Source organism: Danio aesculapii, chromosome 16, assembly GCF_903798145.1.
Source record: "Danio aesculapii chromosome 16, fDanAes4.1, whole genome shotgun sequence".
Taxonomy (NCBI): Eukaryota; Metazoa; Chordata; class Actinopteri; order Cypriniformes; family Danionidae; genus Danio; species Danio aesculapii.
The window spans coordinates 22,692,728-22,712,212 of NC_079450.1; the positions used below are offsets into that span (position 1 = coordinate 22,692,728).

Here is a 19,485-nt window from a genome sequence, read left to right on the forward strand (position 1 = left end):
AAGCGATTTATGAGGATACTGTGGTTAATGGTGTCAAATGCCGCACTAAGATCGAGTAAAACTAATAGCGAGATGCACTCTTGGTCAGCAGCTAAAAGTAGATCGTTGGTTATTTTCACTAATGCAGTTTCATTAAATGTAGACTGCTTGACTAAAACAAGGCTAAACTTGGGCTGTCAGTAAAAATCTAATAGACATCTAAGAATAGTCCAAAACTAGACTAGTTATCAAAAAGACTTTATATGTGTAGTCATTCATTTCTGTTTACTTGGTGACTAGTCTAGTTTTGGCTTATTCTTTGACATCTATAAGATTTTTACTGACAGCGCAAATTTAGCCTTGTTTAGCCAGGACAACTATGTTTAGATGTCTATTAGACATCTTTTAAAAACAAAAAATGCTTGCTGGGATCTTTGAAATCCCACAATACCGTGATTTCAATTCCTGCTAAAGATGTAATCGAAATGCACAGTAATTTTGTGCAATTTGTTTTTTTTGATGTCATTTCTAGAAGGCAATTAGTGTTCAAGTGATTTAATATAGATTGATTACAAAAGCTCTTTCTATATTCTTGTAAATCATTAAATGTTGCATTAGAAATCTGAAAAGAGTTTTGTGAGATGCCTTTGTGCAATTATTTATTCGCTGCAGAAAATGACAATTGGAAAAACTAACAAATCTGCTTTATTCCACCAAATAATTGCTTGCTTGAACTTTTCTGAAGTTCAAACATTGGTATTGTGTTATTTAACACAGAATATAAACATGTTTGAAAACATGGCTGTCATATTATATATCATAAAATTACTTGATTATTGCTATAATCTATAGGCATATCAAGAAACCCAATTCAATGCTGAAGCTAGAAAAGTTCTCGGACACCTATTTTAATTCTCTTTCTGTGGTTTCTCAATCGCTGTTGAGAGGAACTCTGGCGAGAAGCCCGTCGAATGATAAGGAGTTTTATTGATTTCTTTTGAAAATATTTCTGTCAGAAGCAAGCAAACAGCATTACTCGCAATGGTGGTGCTGGCTCTTCCAGGCTGCTTGGCCTTTAAATACAGAGCCTTGACTTCCACTGTGACGTTCTGCCAAAGCTTATGATGCTCACCTGCGTCAGCAGGTCAGTCTAACACTTTGTTATGTGTATTTCTCGGTTTGGGATAGTTTCTGGCAGGAATGAGCTCCCTTTGACCCTGCTGCCTCCAAACACATTAGACCGGAAAAAATTGAATACTTAGAAAAGACCTCACACTTGAAAACCGCTCAATCCAATTGAAAGTCTGGAGCTTGACAGCTTGTCATTACGTTGAATAAAAATGGAGCCTACCTCATACAATCATAACACTCACTCTGCTTTTTAGCAAAAAAGTAATTGGAAAATGTGAGTGATGCTGGATTTTAGCAGTCTCCACTGTGAATTCTTTGGGGTTTCCTAATGCAATTTCTTCAACTTTTGTTTGGACTAACTGGTTTCTCAGCCCCCCGCCCAGAGGAACGAAATGTTCAAACCCCAAACAATTTCTGTATTTTTCCTTCTATTGTCTGAAAATTTGAAAATCTGTTGTGTAAGTGGTACATGTTAGAAATGATTCTACAAAAAAGCTTGGTGATCTTTTCTTTATTTATATTGCAGTCCAGTGTGATCTAAGTGAGTGGAGTCCATGGGGCCCTTGCATGAAGAAGAACAAAACATGTGGCTTTAAAAAGGGTAACCAGACCCGAACCAGGGAGCCCCTTCAGCTTCCAAGTCCTGCCACTTCCACAGGGGCCGCTCCGGCCTCGGGCTGCGTCCCGGAGATCCAGACCCAGAGATGTACCGTGCAGAAAAAGATCCCTTGCAAAGGTAAATCACAGAAAGAACAACAGAAAAAAAATGTTGGATAGGAAATACTTGCGCCGAGAGGAATGCGTGAAATCTGTTATCTAACTTCAAATTGCAGATTTGTTGATGTATCGATCATTTATCTTTTTTGGCCACTCAGGGAAAACATGCACGCTAATTAGATTTAGTTTATTTATGGCTTTTGACATAATGCGCTGTAAATAAATCCTTGAGTGTTCCCAGTAAATAAACAGAAGCCCAGCTGGTTTGTAATCTTTTCGTCGCTGGCCGCGGATCTGAGGGCGGCCTTTTGTTTGTTGCTTTAACTTACTGGAAAGTGAGGTTAATATGCTGCTCTGACTCTCCAGCGGGAACAAAACATTAGTGGACCTATACTGGACCTGTTGGCTGTTAAAATTTTGTGAAAAAAAGTGTGAATGTGTTGTTTTCTCCCTATATGGTTACACTTGGCTGTCTCGTGTAGATTGAAATGTAAGTGTTTGCATGAATGGAAAAGGTTGTTTGGAGTACGAGTCTACAAAATTCGGTTGTTTACAGATCATTGCCTTTTATTTCAGCAGTCAAACTACCATTTGAAAGTTTGGGATTACTTTAGGATTAGCACATAAAAATGAGTAATACAAATAATTTGTATGGAATAATTTCTTAAATCAGATTGCTACTTTTGGGTGATGTTTCTACTCAAAATCTTGAAATGAAGTGACAGTAAAGCTAATTGGATCTTTTTTTTTTTTTTTTTGCAGCTTGATTTATTTAAATGGCTTCAAGTGGCAAGATTTGAGAACTAGAGAAATTTGCATTGAAGAAAAGAGTATGCAAATCTAAAAAAAATAGCCTTTAACAAAGCATTTTCTTCTATATTAGCAGTTTAATGTGTGTACTTTATTGCAATTTATTTTATTATATTAGGGTGTCCACAGGGTCTGAAAAAATCTTAAAATGTCTTAAATTTGCAAAAAACTAAAATTTAGGCCTTAAAGTCTTAAATTCACTAAAATATTGTGTTGTCGGTCTTAAATCATTTTAAATGGGTCTTAATTTTTCTATGTCCAGTAAAGCTACCCAATCTGTCACCTATAATAAAAAGAAGTTTTTTGCTATTTTTGAGCAGAATTTTGTAAAAAATCTGCAGATTTATGCAGAATGATTTTGGGAGTATCATTACTAAAATATATACTTAATATATGAAATAAAAAATAATACCTTTTAACTTGTATTTAATGTTTACATAGCCAATTCAAATAGATCCACTTAATCAGTAAATAAAGCAAGTCCATCATATAATATATCTACCACAAGACAGAAAATATGACTTTACAAACTGTATTGTAAATAAATGTTCATATTTGTTAATAATATTACTGAAAATAAAATAAAATAAAAACTGAATAAATTTAAGTTTACACAAGTAAATAAATACACACAAAGATGGACTAAAATCTGCAGACTTATAATTCATTCCAAAATGTCCCTTTTTAAATATATTTAAGTTTTTTATTGCAAAGACATACAATTTGCAACAACTATTAGACATTTTTACAGCAAATTCTCCAAATTAAATTCCCTAATCAGGGAAAGAAAACCAAAGCAACACATCGCTTTACATTATCTTCCATTAATACAGAAACTATTTACAGAAGTTACTGGACCATTAGAAAAAATCCTTAGTGTTTAGCCCTGTATAAGTCTAAAATTTCATTCATAATAGTCTTAAAGGGGTATTAAAAAGTCTTACATTTGATTTGAAGAAACCTGCAAAAACTTTGTTATATGCTGTCATTTTTGAGGTTTTGAGCAAAGAATACTGAAAAAAAATGTCAAGGATTCCACAAGAATATTAAGCAGCACAGCAATTCTCAGCATCGATGATATAAAACAATTGTTTAATGATTTCTGAAAAAACGTTTAACACTGATGACTGGAGCGATGCTGCGGAGAGTTCAGCTTTGACAACTCAGAAATAAAATACTTTAAGAATATATTAAGCCAGAAAACAGATATTTTAAAATGTTTTCATATTTCAAAGATTATTACTTACATTTTTTCTTGCCTCACAGCAAGAAGGTCGCTGGTTTGAGCCTCAGCTGGGTCAGTTGGCATTTCTGTGTGGAGTTTGCATGTTCTCCCTGCGTTCGCGTGGGTTTCCTCCGGGTGCTTTGGTTTCCCCACAGTTCAAAGACATGCGGTACAGGTGAATTGGATAGGCTAAATTGTCTGTAGTGTTTGAGTGTGAGAATAAGTGTGTATGTGTTTCCCAGTGATGGGTTGCAGCTGGAAGAGCATCAAACATATGCTGGATAAGTTGGTGCTTCATTCCTCTGTGGCGACCCCTGATTAATAAAGAGACTAAGCCGAAAGAAAATGAATAAATAATATTTAGTATAATAATATATAATAATTAATAATAATAATATTTAATAATAATAATGATAAAAAGGCTCTTAAATTAAGCAGAAGTAAGATAAAATATGATCATGTTGTATTAGTCTGAATGACTTTCTCATTTGTAACTTGTGTCACTTGCGGATTGATACATATGAAGGCCTTTAAGTGACAAGATTTGAGAACTACAGTACCATTCTACCAACACTGAGGCAGTCATTTCGACCATTTTCTAATTTAATAACTTTGTTAACATAAAACCCATATAACCCATATAATATCCTTACTTTTCCTAAATTTGTGTATATTTCATTTTAACATTGTTATTTTATTAAAGTAAAATAAAAAACTGAAGAGTTCTGAGTATATCTGAATATATCTACCTTGAATGACCATAACGGTCAAATTAGTCAAGACAGCATATGTTTTTAGTTCATTGTAACTTATTAAACTAAGTTAATCAAGTGCTAACTATAATTTTATATGTTATGCAAGCTGTTTTAAGCCAGTTTAACATAATATAAGTTCAATGGGCTCATAAGGTTTATTTGATTCAGCTTAAAATTTAAGGCAACCAGGATTTTTTTTACAGTGTACTTATTCCCATGGCTTTGAATATGCATGCCTTTCTGAACCTTCTTATTGGAAAAAGATTACTTGACCTCAGGCATGCCTTTCGAAACAAAATTTTTACTGTAGTTGAAATACTTTGCTCGCATGCAAAAGAGATATGCACCTTTGTCATTGGTCAATATACAAAATTATTACAAAAAGAGACTGTAATGACTTCATAAAATATGAAAGCTTAATTCTAAAATCTTAATAGCTTTGAATGTAAATATATTTTATGAATGTAATGTCTTATCTTAACGGTCAGAATGATCGCTATGGCCATTCTAGTAGTTATATATTCTTGTAGTTTCAGGAAGAGATGCACAAATTTGTATTTTTTGTCATTATTACGAATTTTTCATCAAACAAGCACATGTTTTAATATATTCATAACTGTGTTCCTGTTTTACCGTCATGCTTTAAAAAAAAAAACGCTAAAATAAAACCCGCTAAATTTAGCTATCTATAATAATAACTCCTGTATAGCAGTCCCACAACACTCTGACACTCAATGACACTAAAATACCCTGTCAGAAAAGTCTAGTGGCTTGAAATGACCTATTTACAGTGTCTGCTATAATGTTAACGTTGTATTTGTGTTTTTTCATTGATGAATATGGCCAGGGTGTTAATGCACAATACAGTTGCAATCTTATTGCCACATTATATCGTCATGATAACATAATGTCATTGCCTTCAGTGATGTCCTGAAGATAAATACCATAAAATAAAGCAACTGGAATAACCACAGCTGTCGTGATCGTCGATCTCATATGAAGCTAGAGATCGCGATGACATATGATGATGTGTGCAGGTGCTGTGGTGCTGTCCCATTTCTTAGGGGTAAATTTTGAAGCCCTTCCCCTTCACACCTTGTTTCAAGGGCCAAGGGGAAGTAGTACAAAAATAGGATTGGGCCTTGTCTTTTAAACATTTGTCACATAAAGACAAAATAAACGCTTTTAAAGAACTGTTCATTGAAAGGTACTTTTAAAGAAAAAAAGAAAATGGTTCACTATAGTCCCCTTTTGGGAACCTTGATTTTTAATAGTGTGTGGAAGTCTACCATACTTTGAAAAATTAATTAATATGGCTCATTATTTGATGAAATTGTTCATGAAGGCCGAAATTTACAACAGACTATGGCTTACATCAGACCTTACACCATATGCATACCTGCCAACACTCCCGTTTTTTCCTGGGAGTCTCCCGTATTTCAGACCCATCTCCCGTCATCCTCCCGTTTTGTTATTTCTCCTGGAAAACACCCGTAATTTCAACCCCCCCCCCCCCCCCCCACCCCCGGTTGACCTTTTTGGTACAGTCTGACTTTTATAACTTTGAAAACCGAAACACAGTCTATAGTACAGTTACTATCACCACAGTGCAGTTACTAACCCGGTTCTCAACTGTGTTATTCAGACAAACACACACCGCCACCCCAACTTCCCCCACCCGGTCTCCCAAAATTTCAGAGACAAATGTTGTCAGGTATGACCATACTCAATTTTCAAGTGATTCCTGTCAGTTTCGAAAATCCGCTTGACTCATGACTCAGCCTACATGCTAAGCTAATTGTTACGTCACCCGTTGAGTGCTTCCTAAAATAAACACCAGAAAATATTTTCTAGAGCTGTTAGTTTTCTTCACACTATTGAGAAATGGTGTTTTCCTGGAAATTACGTCTTATTCTGTGCAAACAGCCTCACCAGATCAAGTGCTTTCCGGAGAAGCGGACTCCATGCTTTACTGAACTAGGTGTGACAGCGTCATTTGAGAAATGAGAAGCAAATTTACTCTGCATGACGCCTGTATTGTGGAAAGAATTTCCACACAGTGTCCATAAGAATAATTAACAGTGAAATATTATAAACTGCCCCATAAAGTGCTATATTGCCTGCCAAATTTAGAGAGTCTAAACTTAGAGAGTCCACTTGTCGGAAAAGCTTTTGGAGGTAGCGAGAACTATGCTGAAACAGCAAACCTGGACACATGTAAAGTCATTTGTTTCTAGTTCAATCTCAAAATATGACACTTGTCCTAACTACATTATGATAGGATCGGTTAGGAAAGGGTTCCGGAGTCAAAACATGTTTTCAATGTAAAAGCAAAGCTGCTCCACCCGCTTTTCAAGGCGAATAGAATTAACTCAGGTGTCAAACAACGCATAGGTTATGGGTTGCATGACCCGAATGCCCTCTTTTTTTCTCAAGTACCTCGTGCTAAATTAGCAAGGCTGTGAATACATCTGCAGGAATTGGCTGACAAGGCTGCTGTAAAAATCACAGGGGGCAGTGCTTGTATAACACCGGTGATTTACTGGTCTGCAGATCTCACGCTTTGTGTTGATTTTGCCAAGCTCCCCCCCGTTTCTCTTCCCTTTCCTGTAGCTTAATAAATGTCTTTGCACGAAAACTGAATACTCTAAACGCGTGATTGCCTTTGTCAGGCGATGATGTTTAGGTTGGATTGAGCAGTGCTGTAATTATTGCTGTCATAAATGAATGGATCCTCCCCAAGCACTCTTACCGCTTTATCAAAGCTAACAAGTCTCCTCCATGTAGATCCAAAGTTTAAGACTCCATTTCCTTCCATGTTTTTTCACTTCTCTTCAGTTTCAAAATCATGATTAACTGACACTTGAGTTGAGGCGTTTTGTGAACTCAAGGTTTTGAATTCCTCACACAAACAGGATTGCTCTTCTCAGAGCAATCAAAACAAAACTATTGAATTCAAAGTGATGTAATGTTTTCATGCAATGCAAAAACATTATACTCTGGCCCTCTAATCCGATTGAATGAGCACGGTTTGAATAACTCTGCTGACAATGATTTGACAATGATCACACAACGGCTAAGTTTGGTTAAGTCCATCTCTTAATCCTGTTCTGTTCACATAGAGTTCAGTAATTTATAGGAGTGAGATTTAGCAAACCTAAGAAATGCAGGCAGGCAACAAACGTTGATACCATATTTATATCAGTCAGCACTGTTTCTCTCCTCTGTATGCTTAGTGCAAGAAATCACCAGGAACGAGGTACATCTTGACTCATTAGTGTTGATAGATCTTGCTAGAATAAACATTAAGTAAGAGCAAGCCCATAATAAACTTAAACCCAATTGCTTTATCTTAGAAAAAGATAAGACACATACCAAAACATTGCAACCTGCAACTAGGCATGGGCCGGTATAAGATTCTGATGATATGATAACCTTGGATAAAAATATCACGTTTTCACGGTATCATGGTGTTCTTTTTAAATGTCTGGGTAAAAAACTCAAACTTTCATCCCTTTTGAGCACTATATATTTTATGTTGAGAAACATTTAAAATATATTGGAGCAGTAAACATGTCAGGCTAAATGAATTATAGACTTTTAAAGAGGTTTTAAAACTTTGACTTTTCCAAACCGTGATATACCTTGAAAACGGTTATCGTCCCATGCCTACCTGCAACTGCCTTTCAGCTCTGTAAACCTGAAAGCTTAAGATCAAATACACCTAATAAGAGGCACATATAATAGGTGGACATGGCAACTAGAGTCAGCACAAGCTCATCTGACAACCTAGGCCAGGGGTAGGCAAATTTGTCCTGAAGAGTTTTGATCTAACCTTGATTAAAAACCCAACTGCCAGTAGATTTCTAGCATTACGCCGACCTTAAATTAGCTTATTCAGGTGTGTTTAATTAGGGTTGGAGTGGAATTTTACAGGACTGTGGATCTCCAGGACTTAACTTGCATCTCTAGATCCCTAATCTAGGCAAAACACACTTTAAAGAAGATTTTTGAAGGCCAGGACACACCAAGCTGACGGTCTGCCGTTGGGAAGCATCATGCCATCGGTGTGCATGTGTCAGGCTAGTTTGTTTGCCATGTTCCACACATTGGCTGTTTCTCAATATGCGTTCTTTAGCGTTCTTGCATCTTCATGTTCTCGTGTAACGTCATTATCAACCGCCAAAGTTCACTTCAAAAACTCAAGAATGGAGGATGTGTGAAAGTTCCCGGATGTGTTCTTGGTATCGAGGATGCACCGATGCAGACTTGAGTGCCGAACTCGCTCTAGAAGTCATTGCGACTGAATAAAGGGGGTGGGAGGCACAGCATTTGGTATTGATTCATTATTAAAGTTCAGAGATATAACTTGTATATTATTTATCTCAGGAGTTTTCCTAAATGAGACGGTGAAAGTAAACATTACCATGAAAATCTTAATAAAGCCTAAAACACATTAAGGGTGTTTTTTTTATGGAATTTGTATTAAAATCTGTGTTATTTGTATTGTGCAATGTATAAAGTTTTTGTGCATGTTACATATATTGAAAAGAGGAAAAAATTAATAAATAATCACTGTATGAATGCTGTTATGTTTAAATAATTTTTCATTGAAAATACGTGAAGGTTTTTCTTTTTCTTTTCTTTTTCTACTTTCAATTTTTTCCTCCCTTTTTTTTTCTATTTCTTCCTTTTCTTTCTTCTTACATTTTTTTCTCTCTTCTCTTCTTCTACTTCTATTTATTATAAATATTGTTATTATTATTATTATTATTAGTAGTATTATTGGTCCTTATCCTGATTTCCCAACCTCCCCTCACCTCCTCACTATCCTCATTAATATTATTACTTCTACTTTTGTTACCATTATTAGTATTACTGTTCTGACGTGTCCTCCTGTTATCTCCTCATTATCATTATTATAAGTATTTCTACCATTGTTGTTGAAGTAGTAGTTGTAGTAGTATCAGTAATAGTAGACGTCATTGGTGTAGTAGTATCAGAATTAGTAGATGTTGTAGTAGCAGTAGTTTTCATTGGTGTAGTAGTATCAGAATTAGTAGATGTTGTATTAGCAGTAGTTGTCATTGGTGTAGTAGTATCAGAAATAGCGGATGTTTTCGATGTAGATGTTGTAGTAGCAGTCATTGTTGTAGTAGGATCACTAGTAGTAGTGGTAAGTGTTGTTGTAGTAGTATCAATAGAGGTAGTCGTTGTAGTAGTATCAGTTGTAGTTGACTTTGTAGTAGTATTTGTAGTAGTAGACATTGTAGTAGTCGTCGTTGTGTCTATAGTAGCAGCAATAGTAGTAGTAGTTGGTGTAGTACTTGTAATTATTATTATTGTCAGTCGTTATTAATGTTGTCCTTTTCATTATTTTTTCTTTTCATTATTACTATCATTACTATCATTATTGTCACTCCTTACCACTGATTGATTTTTTTTCTATTTATTTTATTTATATCTGTGCTATTTGTTTCATTTAATGACTGTTATACATGTTGTTTATATATATATATATATATATTTTTTTTTTTCCCTCCCTTTTGTATGTACTCTGACCATCAACCTAGTTACCTTTACATGCACACACGCACACATTGTTTTCATGTTTTTGTTGTTGTTTTGTTTTCTTTGTATATGATCCCATTTTGTGTACTACTTGCATATTCTAATAAAAAAAAAAACTGTCACTGTGGGGGAAAAAAATACATGACGGTCATGTGACCATAAAGAACATCTCACTTCTCACAGGATGCGTTTTGTGTTCTTGTGGTCTTCCGAGTTGGTTCTAATGAGGTAAAGTGGCAAGACCGGTCTTGACAAGAACGCAAGTCCGTTCTCTGCATTGTTGGAATTGAGAAACAGCCATTGACTCTTGTCAGGCTCATGTCGGAGAGAGATTACCCAGTTTGGCATGTAGAATCTATGTTGGCTGTGTATGAAAGAGAGCACTTTGATTGGCTGTTCAGCTACAAATGAGAGTGCGAAAACAATGACTGAAGTGGCCAAACTAAGCAAACAATGCAAATTAAGAGTGAACACAGGAGCCGGCTGTCATTTACTTGCATTTTATAATATTTGCAGACAATATAGACAATATATCAGACATATTTTCACAAACAAATCCCTCTGTGGTGGTGAGTGAGAAGTACGATGAAAATGGTGTGTAAATGCTACTTTATTTATGGTTTGTATGTATGTAGTACTAGTTCCGGTTTCTCTATGTGAAACGACAATACAGACTTCTGCACATGTGGTTATGTAAAGATACATCCTCTCTCGCAGGCACAGAATGTACATCCTTGTTTCAGTCAGCTGTCGTCTGTTTGGTGTGCTCACATGCTTTTTAAACAGGAACAGACGTAGCCAATGGATGGCAAGACAGGTGATGTACATTACCGTCACAAATACAGCTCAGCTGCACAGGAATATTCTAAATATTATATGATATAATAGGTGTTTATATGGCCAAGACTGGTTATTGGTAGATTTCTGGTTCATAGCCAGCAGCTCTCATCTGATGCACTGAAGCGAAGCAGAATTGTGTCTGGTCAGAACTTGAATCAGCCTCTTGGTATGATTAGGTTGCTGCTGAAAGATGTACTATTGAGGCCAGGAGTGGATGCTTACCTCTGTGGGTCCTAGTCTCCCAATATAGAGATGGGAACGCTATACTGTCAATGACCTATGCCCTTCGGATGAGACTCATCCGAACTCATTTCATTTCAAATGAATTCATTTCATTTGGGTTGTTTTTGGAGTGAAAAAAAAAATGTAGCCAAATTTTGCTAAATACACTGCCCGTCCAAAAGTCACCACATGGAATTAACTAAGCAGACGGGTAAGAACCTCCTATTGTATAACTGCATGGATGATTATTTTTCAGCTGGTAACAAGTAATTTACGAACCAGCTACCCTTTTGCTGTGAGGCAAAAGTGCTAACTACTGTGCCACCATGCTGCCCTAAGCTGTTTCAAAAGGATCATAATATTATAAGAACTGTCCAACACATTAAAAACTTGAAGGATAGTGGGGAACCATCATCTTTGAGGAAGGAATGTGTCAGAAAAAAATCTTTGTGATTAAGATCAGTGATCACTTAAATGTCTCAGAAATCAAATCGAAAAAAAAAAGAGTAGAAAAAAAAGTGTAGACTGCTGTCTAATAGTGAAAGTAAGAGCATTTCAATGGGCATAATGTGAGGGGAAGTCAAGGCATTGGGACCAAAAAGCTGTGTAGCCAGATGAAAACCACTTATCGGTGAAAAAAGGTTTCAATTTGCTAGGGAGGATACAGATTGGACTCTGGAGCAAGGGAAGAAGGACATGTGGACTGATGAGTCCAGATTGGTTCCAGAGTGATGTAATTAGAGTGAGAAGAGATGTGGATGAAGTGATGCGCCTATCATGCCTCGTGCCTACCGTACAAGCATGTGGAGGCAGTGCTATGACCAGGGGATTCTGCAGTTGGTCAGGTCTAGGTTCAGAAATGTTATGCATACTAAAAATGAGGTCAGCTGAATATGGTGAATGGCCAGATTATTCCATTAGTGGATATTTCTTCCCTGATGGCTCGGACATGCTCGGACATTTGCCAGGATTCATTGGGCTCAAATTGTGAAAGAGTTGTTCAGGGAGCATGAGACATAGTTTTTCCACATGGATTGTTCACCACAGAGTCCACACCTTATCCCTATTGGAAATAAAAAAACACCCCCTTACTCTAGCACTTACTGGGAGTCTTTGAGATGTGCTGCAGAAGACTTTACACAGTGGTCTGACTCTCCCAACATCAGTACAAAATCTTGGTGATAGATTAATGCAAATATGGATGGGAATAATGGCAGATTACAGAAGCATATTGAAACAATGGCTTTTGGGAGACTTTTTTTAAAGGGGACGAGCAGTGCATTATGCTATTAACATCATATCTGAATAGTAGTTGTGATTACCTGCATCTGAATAACAGAACACTCTCAGAAATAAAGTTACAAAAACTGTTACTGGGCCAGAACCTTTTCAAAACGCATGTTTGTTTCCTATATTGTACTGTAAACATAAATATTAGTACCTAAAATTTCAAAAGATAAAATTTAGTACTTTTAGGTACTAATATGTAATATGCACCATTGAGGTACCAACACGGACCCTTTTTTGAAAAACAACCACTCCAGTGATAGCTTTTTGACCTTTATTTTTTGAGTATAGAGCTGGACACTTTTTTTTCTGTGATAGACATGATTCAATAATACAATATTGTGCCTCTGATATAGTAGATAAGAGCTGCTGTTTGTGTTTTACAGACCTTGGCAAGTCAGTTAAATAAACTCATGGGATGCTAATTATTGGTTGTTTTGTTGTTAGATTCAAGTCCATTAAACCCTAAAATGTTTGCCAAAGAAAGCCGTCTTTTTAGTGTTTATGGTGATCCCATTTCAAGTAAAAAAATAAGTTAAACTGCTTTTTCATATACAAGTAAAACAAATGTATTTACCCATTCCATTCTATTTTTAATCAAGCGTTTTACATTGAAATAATGGTAGAATTTGGGGGCCCTAGGATGAGAAGAGAGCCAATTTCAGGAGCCGCAGAGCGACGGTGTGTGTGGCTCGTGTTATCAAGTGTAGAGTGAATGCTCTCCAGCACCAAATGAGTGTTGACTTTGGTTTCCAGGGAACACAGAGACTCACAACACTAACTTCATAACAAATATCAGTCAGTCCAGAGGCCCTCACTCCCCCCCTTATAGTGTGAGTGAGGCTGATGGGAAATGAACCAGCCTGTGTTTTTCAGTACTGTTTTTTTGGACAGTACTGTAGTTCAGCATGAGCTAATCAGCTATTTGTACTTTATGTTCACACATGGGCTTATTCTCAATTGGATATACTCTTACATATATACACTTACAACATGCAACATTAAAAATGGATTTAATATATATATTAACTACTATGCAAATATAAGTGGGGGGAAATCGCTGCTAATTAAGAGGATGCTAACACACCTAGAATGATGTCTGAAGGGGGTTGCACACCGGATGCACCGCTCAGCGATGTGCCATGCCATGCATCGCCATGCATTTTAGAATTCTAAACATTAGATTTCTTATCAGGGTACGCACACCAGCGTCGCAAGTTGGCGGCTGTCCATGGCGCTCAGCTACAACTCAGGCCACTGGTCTTATTTCTGCCGCACCACAGAGCGCCATCTGAATAGTTTCATAGTAAATAACATTCGAATGTCGCATCTGATGTGCGATACTTCCAACTGTCATGTGCATGCCATAATGTGGTGCATAGGGTGTGCGACCCTTTTGATTCAGCCGAACACATTATGGAGATTAAAGCTGAGCTAATCTCATCAATCAAGACAAAATAACCTCTCTCTTCCAAACAGCACTGAAAAATGTATTGTCAAACAAAATTGACGTGGTCAAAGCAGAATTACAAGCAGTTAAATCCGAGATAGCAAGCAACACTTCAGCTGTTCGCTCAGAGCTTGAGGCAATTAAAATGACTACAGCTACATTTCCATCCACCTATTTTTATGTGCATTTTGGATTCGGTTGATGGAAATGCCTAGATACACATAAGTTTTGAAAATGTGCATAAACACGTATGCGCATAACTGTGTAAGGTTAAACATTCTATTTGATAAGAAAAGATGCACAGAAAATACGATGGAAACACTTTTATCGAACAAATTCCAGTATGCGCATTTAAAAAGATCATATTTTATAATTAGAGATTATGTGATGATAAAAATCTGTGCGAATGGACAAACCAGCGACAGACCACATTGTAAAACATCTAAAATGTTGTTTAGGTCATTCTAAAATGCCTTAACCGTTTCGATATTTGTGTTATTATATTATTAATTACCTCCAGAACTGTCAAAAACGTCTGTGCTCGGCGTCTCACACCTTCAAACGCCACCACACATTCATCAAGTCATTTATTAAATAAAGAAAAAATTCACGCAGCTTCTTCTACCGCAGCAAAATCCATTTTTACTGTTGATAATTGCCGCCAGTTAATCAAGAAGTGACGATTTTGTTCTCTTTGACTCGTTGGATGGAAACGCAACTTTATTCGTACATCTTTTATGCGATATTTCATTTTTCAAGAGTTCACACTTAGCTGACGATTGATAATAAAGCTTGTTTGGCATGCTGTCCTGGGAGAGAGCCCTGAGCTTATAAGATCCTTGAGCCCTGGGCTCCCTCCCGTTGCAGGGCGAGAGGGGAGTTTGAGCTCAGGTAGATCTCGATGACTCCCTCCTTGCTTATTGTAGCTAAGTGTCAGATATGGATGCTGAGGTGTACTCAGAGCTTTGCTAAAAATATTTTGGATTAATTGTTTAGGGTTGTTTTTGAACTGTGGTAGGAAACCCGTGGAAAACCGACGCTACCACAGGGAGAACGAGCAAAACTCTGCACAGAAATTTCGGCTCGTTTGGAAGGGAATTTAAACCAGGGGCATTCTTGCTGTGAGGCAACAGTGCTAAAAACTGGCCACCATGTCGCCCGTTTGAAAGGAGGGAAAGTAGGGTTGGGAAGGGGGGTGGGGGGGTTCTTCGAGATGAAGATATTGAGATGAGAAAACTCTGGTTATTTATAGTGAGTTAAGAATCGTCTGATAGGATAATTAGTCATGAGCTAATGCTGGAACAGCTGTGAACAATCATAAGCACGTGATCCTCTCGAAATTTGTTTATAAATAAACTTCACTTGCGCATAAAGTTAATTTGCATTTTTAGATGGAAACATGGCTCATGTCAGACATGGAACGAGTGTAATCCAGCTGCTCGGATAATGTTACGGAACTACAAAACACTGTGCGCAAACTGGAAATAAATGTGTAAAGCCTACAAGAGAAATGTATGGTTCTACTCTTAATACTCATAGAAACTTTTCCTAGTACTTATGTTATCATACTACGTTTTTATAATGGAAAAGGTTCTTTAGTTTTAGGAAATTCTTCACACTAATGCCGAGTTCAAACTGCATGATATTCAAAGTAATCGTGTCACAGATGTTTTCACACTGCATGACTATCTGGGCTAGCGTTTTGTTGCTGCTTTGTTTACACTGCAAGATGGATTGGCGACAGGAGGTTGCACACTGCATGACTTTGTAAAAGGAAGAATCGCTGACAACTTTGTCCAAACTACGTCTCACAACCAAAAACAAGTAGTATATATATTGTTATTAACTAGATAATGAGAAAGAAGCCTTTACTGGCGTAGAAAATGTACATATTTGCTCACCTGGGTTTAAAGAGAATTAGCAATTTCAACTCAACTTTATTTTTTTTGACCCGGTTGTGATATTGCTCAGATGGCACGTCAAACAGACGCGGCTGCTCCTTTACACTAGTTTTTTCTCCATTTCTTGGGTCCAAATAAACTGATAATGAGTGCGTTTAACTTCTCCCTCAACCTCCCGCTGGCCTGCAGGTACCTATACTAGTGGATGCTGCTCTCTCATTGGCTGTAGGTGATCGCCGATGTTATGTTCAGTTAAAACTCATTCACACAGCATGATTTTAATCGCCGACAGCTCCAGATATTTAGCATGCCAAATATCTGGTCTGCTAATATGGTCTGCTAAATGACTAAATGTAAATCTCACGGGCGTCAGCGACTCATATGCGATTATCTCAGATCGCGTCTTTGATAGTTCACACTGTGTGATTGTTACTCACCTGAACGAGCACTGATTTACCTGTGATTTCAGGTAAAGGTTTCCAGTTGTTATAAGTTATAAAATCGAGGCTAAAATCATGCAGTCTGAACTCGACATAAGACATGGTGCTATGTAGAACCATTCACCAAAATGTTCTTTGGGGAACTTGTTATGGCAGGAACCTCTATGGCAAAAATCCCATTTGGATTTATTTTTAAGACCTTTTATTGTGTCCATCCGTTTTTTAACACATATTATGTGTTCTAATTGCATCTTACTTTTTCCAGGAGAAAATAAAAAGAACCAACAGAACCGTGGAGAAAATGGCAAGAACCGCGGACGAGACTCTAAGGAAAGAGGAGGAAACAAAAAAAGAAAGAACACTAACCGGTCCACCACTGTCCCCACCATTACAACCAGCATGGTGACCTAATTTCATCACAGCATCAGGTGGGCTCACGAAAAGAGAACTCCTGGCTCATCTTCAAGACGGACTGCGATAAAATCAAAATTATGCGCAAACATTTTAAAAACAAAGAAGGAATAACGCTGCTACACGTAAAAAAAAAAAAACATGCTCAATGACAATGAGAACTGGAGGATTGCTATCCAAAATAATGAACTGTGTGTAAAGCTTGAGGGAACCAAGATGCTGGCTTGGTTAAGTCTCTTGCTATTTGCAAGAAGTACACGAGTGCATGGTCGTCTTTTTGTGTGCCTTCCCACAGGAAAGAACATTGTTTGTGGTTGGAGACATGTTCCATATGTTCCTCTTTAGACCTATCAGAAAGGTTTCTGAACTATAGTGGAAACCACAAACAAGATCTACCGTCCTTACATTACTTAAAAAGCATCTAAAACGCACCCGAATCTTTTGTGGTTCGACTAATCCAGCTGTACTCGCATTCTTTTGGGATCTCCTAATGTTTTTGACAGGTAGCAAACAGTCTGGAGTCTGTCTGTGAGTCTGTCTCAGAGTGAAAACGTTCTGTTTTTTATGTTTTTTTTTCTGTTGTTTATAACAAAAGAAGGCACTGGAACTGATATTGTGGTTTACAGAGAGAATGCGGAAAAAGAAGAACTTTAATAATGATGAAACTATCCAAATATGAAGGGAAATGTGTTATTACATACAATACCTAGAGACAAGCGCACTTATAACTTACAAGCGGTTTTATTTTTGTTTTTTTGTGGTCTTTTGGTTGGGGGACGATACAGTATTTTCTGCACAGAAGAAGGCAGCAATAATATGAGGAATGTACAGTTTTGACGTATGTGTATAAAAGATTGTGTGCGTGTGTGCGATTGTTGTGTTTGAGTTTTTGTGTGCACCTTTATGTTGTAAGTCAATGAGAAGAGAGATGTTGACGGACTGTTACAGTACACTTATCAAGACCAAGCCATTGAGAATCTAAACCAGCATACTGCTTAAGTTGCATTGTTTATTTACTATCATTTTTGTCATTGCTCAGTTATCAAGTTTGCAACAGGTTCAGTATATCACATTCATAATGCTTTGCGACATACGATATCAGAGGAAGGAATGCTGGACATCATACAGTTATTTATATGTAGCATCCATTCACACTTCTCTCAGTCTGTTTCTCAGCTTTCCACAGTTTATCCACCTTGCCTGTGTTTTTCCAAAAGCACTGTAAGGAGATCGTAGAGGCTGCTGGTTCTTATTGTTTCTTTGAATCTGCTTATGATGTTTTATGGAAATCTAGGCCACATCAGTGGTTTTTCACAATATACATACACCCGTAAGGATAATTATGACACTGAAAATGTCAGCTTCCGTTTATCTTGATGCAATATACATATTGTATTATATCAATCTATTTCTATAAAAAGCTACAAGGTTAATAAACATTTGAATGCAGTTTATATGTATAAAGAATTCTTCATGAAATATTTCTGTCTATTGTGTTTGTGTGGGCTCATTGTCACATGGGACGGTTTCAGAACAACAGTCTCAAGCAAGGTTTAATAAGTTATAGATAAATTTTTACAATATTTGTCACGCTAAACAATGTTTGGAAAATTTAGCAAATTACTTTTCTTTTGGTTTTCTTGTTTCAAATTCACATTTGATTAGGCTTTGTTTATTTATATATCAAATTGCATCTCTAGCAGATGAGTTATGAGTTTCTTCTGTTGAACACAAAAGAAGATATTTTGAAGAAAGCTGAAAAACTGCAACCATTGACTTCCATAAAAACAAATACTATGGAAGTGAATAATAGCACGTTTCCAGCTTTCTTCAAAATATCTTCTTATGGCTGGTACACACAAACAACTAGCACGGACAAAACCCAACTGTGTTGTCGGCTCATGTCTGGTTCTATCTGCACCAAAAATCTGTCCTTGAACACACCAAATAGACAAAAGCCTACTGAAACAAGAGAGTGTGTTCTGCGGCTGCGTGGGAAGACGTGTCTTTCCGCATCTACAGATGGCAGTATCTGTTTTCTTGTTCATATCAGGCGACTGGAACTTCCGCGTGTGTGTACAAAGCAGGGTTTTCAAACGAAAAAAATCCATTCAGTTAACTCCGAGCAGAATTGATATTTTTTACATTTCTCTTCTTACGTTCCTTATTAAACAAAATGTTCCAAAAACTACAGGTTAATAATGTTATTATTGCAAAGTATTGCAGGGCTCTAGAGTGTGAATTTAAAAAATTCTATTCAAGGGGAAAAATTAAGTGAATTTTCCATAAGTATCGTTAATAGAATATTTATAATATGGTTAATTATTTAAATATTTATAATGGTTAATTATTATATGGTCTTGCTTTTGGTTATATCGATACCGGCTCTTACGTGTGCTCTCGCTCACCAGCAGCAGTTGATTGACAAACACTGCTTAAGGCCACTACACAGCCTTCTCTTTGGTATCCAGTGGCAAGTGCAAAACACGCGACCAGTTTTATTTGTTGCCGATTTACGCGTTGTTCCTTTTTTAAAATGTCTTTTATTTTTTAAATCTCTCAAACCCACCTGTATACAGTTCTGGTGTGTTATGAATTAACTGTTTTAAATGACAGTGAGACATGCTATATTTTAGCATTTTTATTTTAGTTTTTAATTGTAAACTATACATTATAACCCAGTACAAAGTAAAACAATATTTATTAAATGGCCTATTGGCAGCGTATAGCCGCATAAATAGTCTTA

At 36.8% G+C, this 19,485-nt stretch overlaps 1 protein-coding gene across 1 annotated transcript in view; it reads left to right on the plus strand.

Moving 5' to 3' along the window:
• rspo1 (R-spondin 1) overlaps nucleotides 1-18,205 on the plus strand; it is a 35,876-nt gene extending 17,671 nt beyond the window's left edge. The window contains exons 4-5 of the mRNA XM_056475771.1: nucleotides 1,637-1,846; nucleotides 16,594-18,205. Coding sequence (XP_056331746.1) covers nucleotides 1,637-1,846; nucleotides 16,594-16,739 — 356 coding nt within the window. The 3' untranslated portion in view covers nucleotides 16,740-18,205. The remainder of the gene's footprint in view (nucleotides 1-1,636; nucleotides 1,847-16,593) is intronic.
• The last annotated feature ends 1,280 nt before the right edge of the window (nucleotides 18,206-19,485 follow it).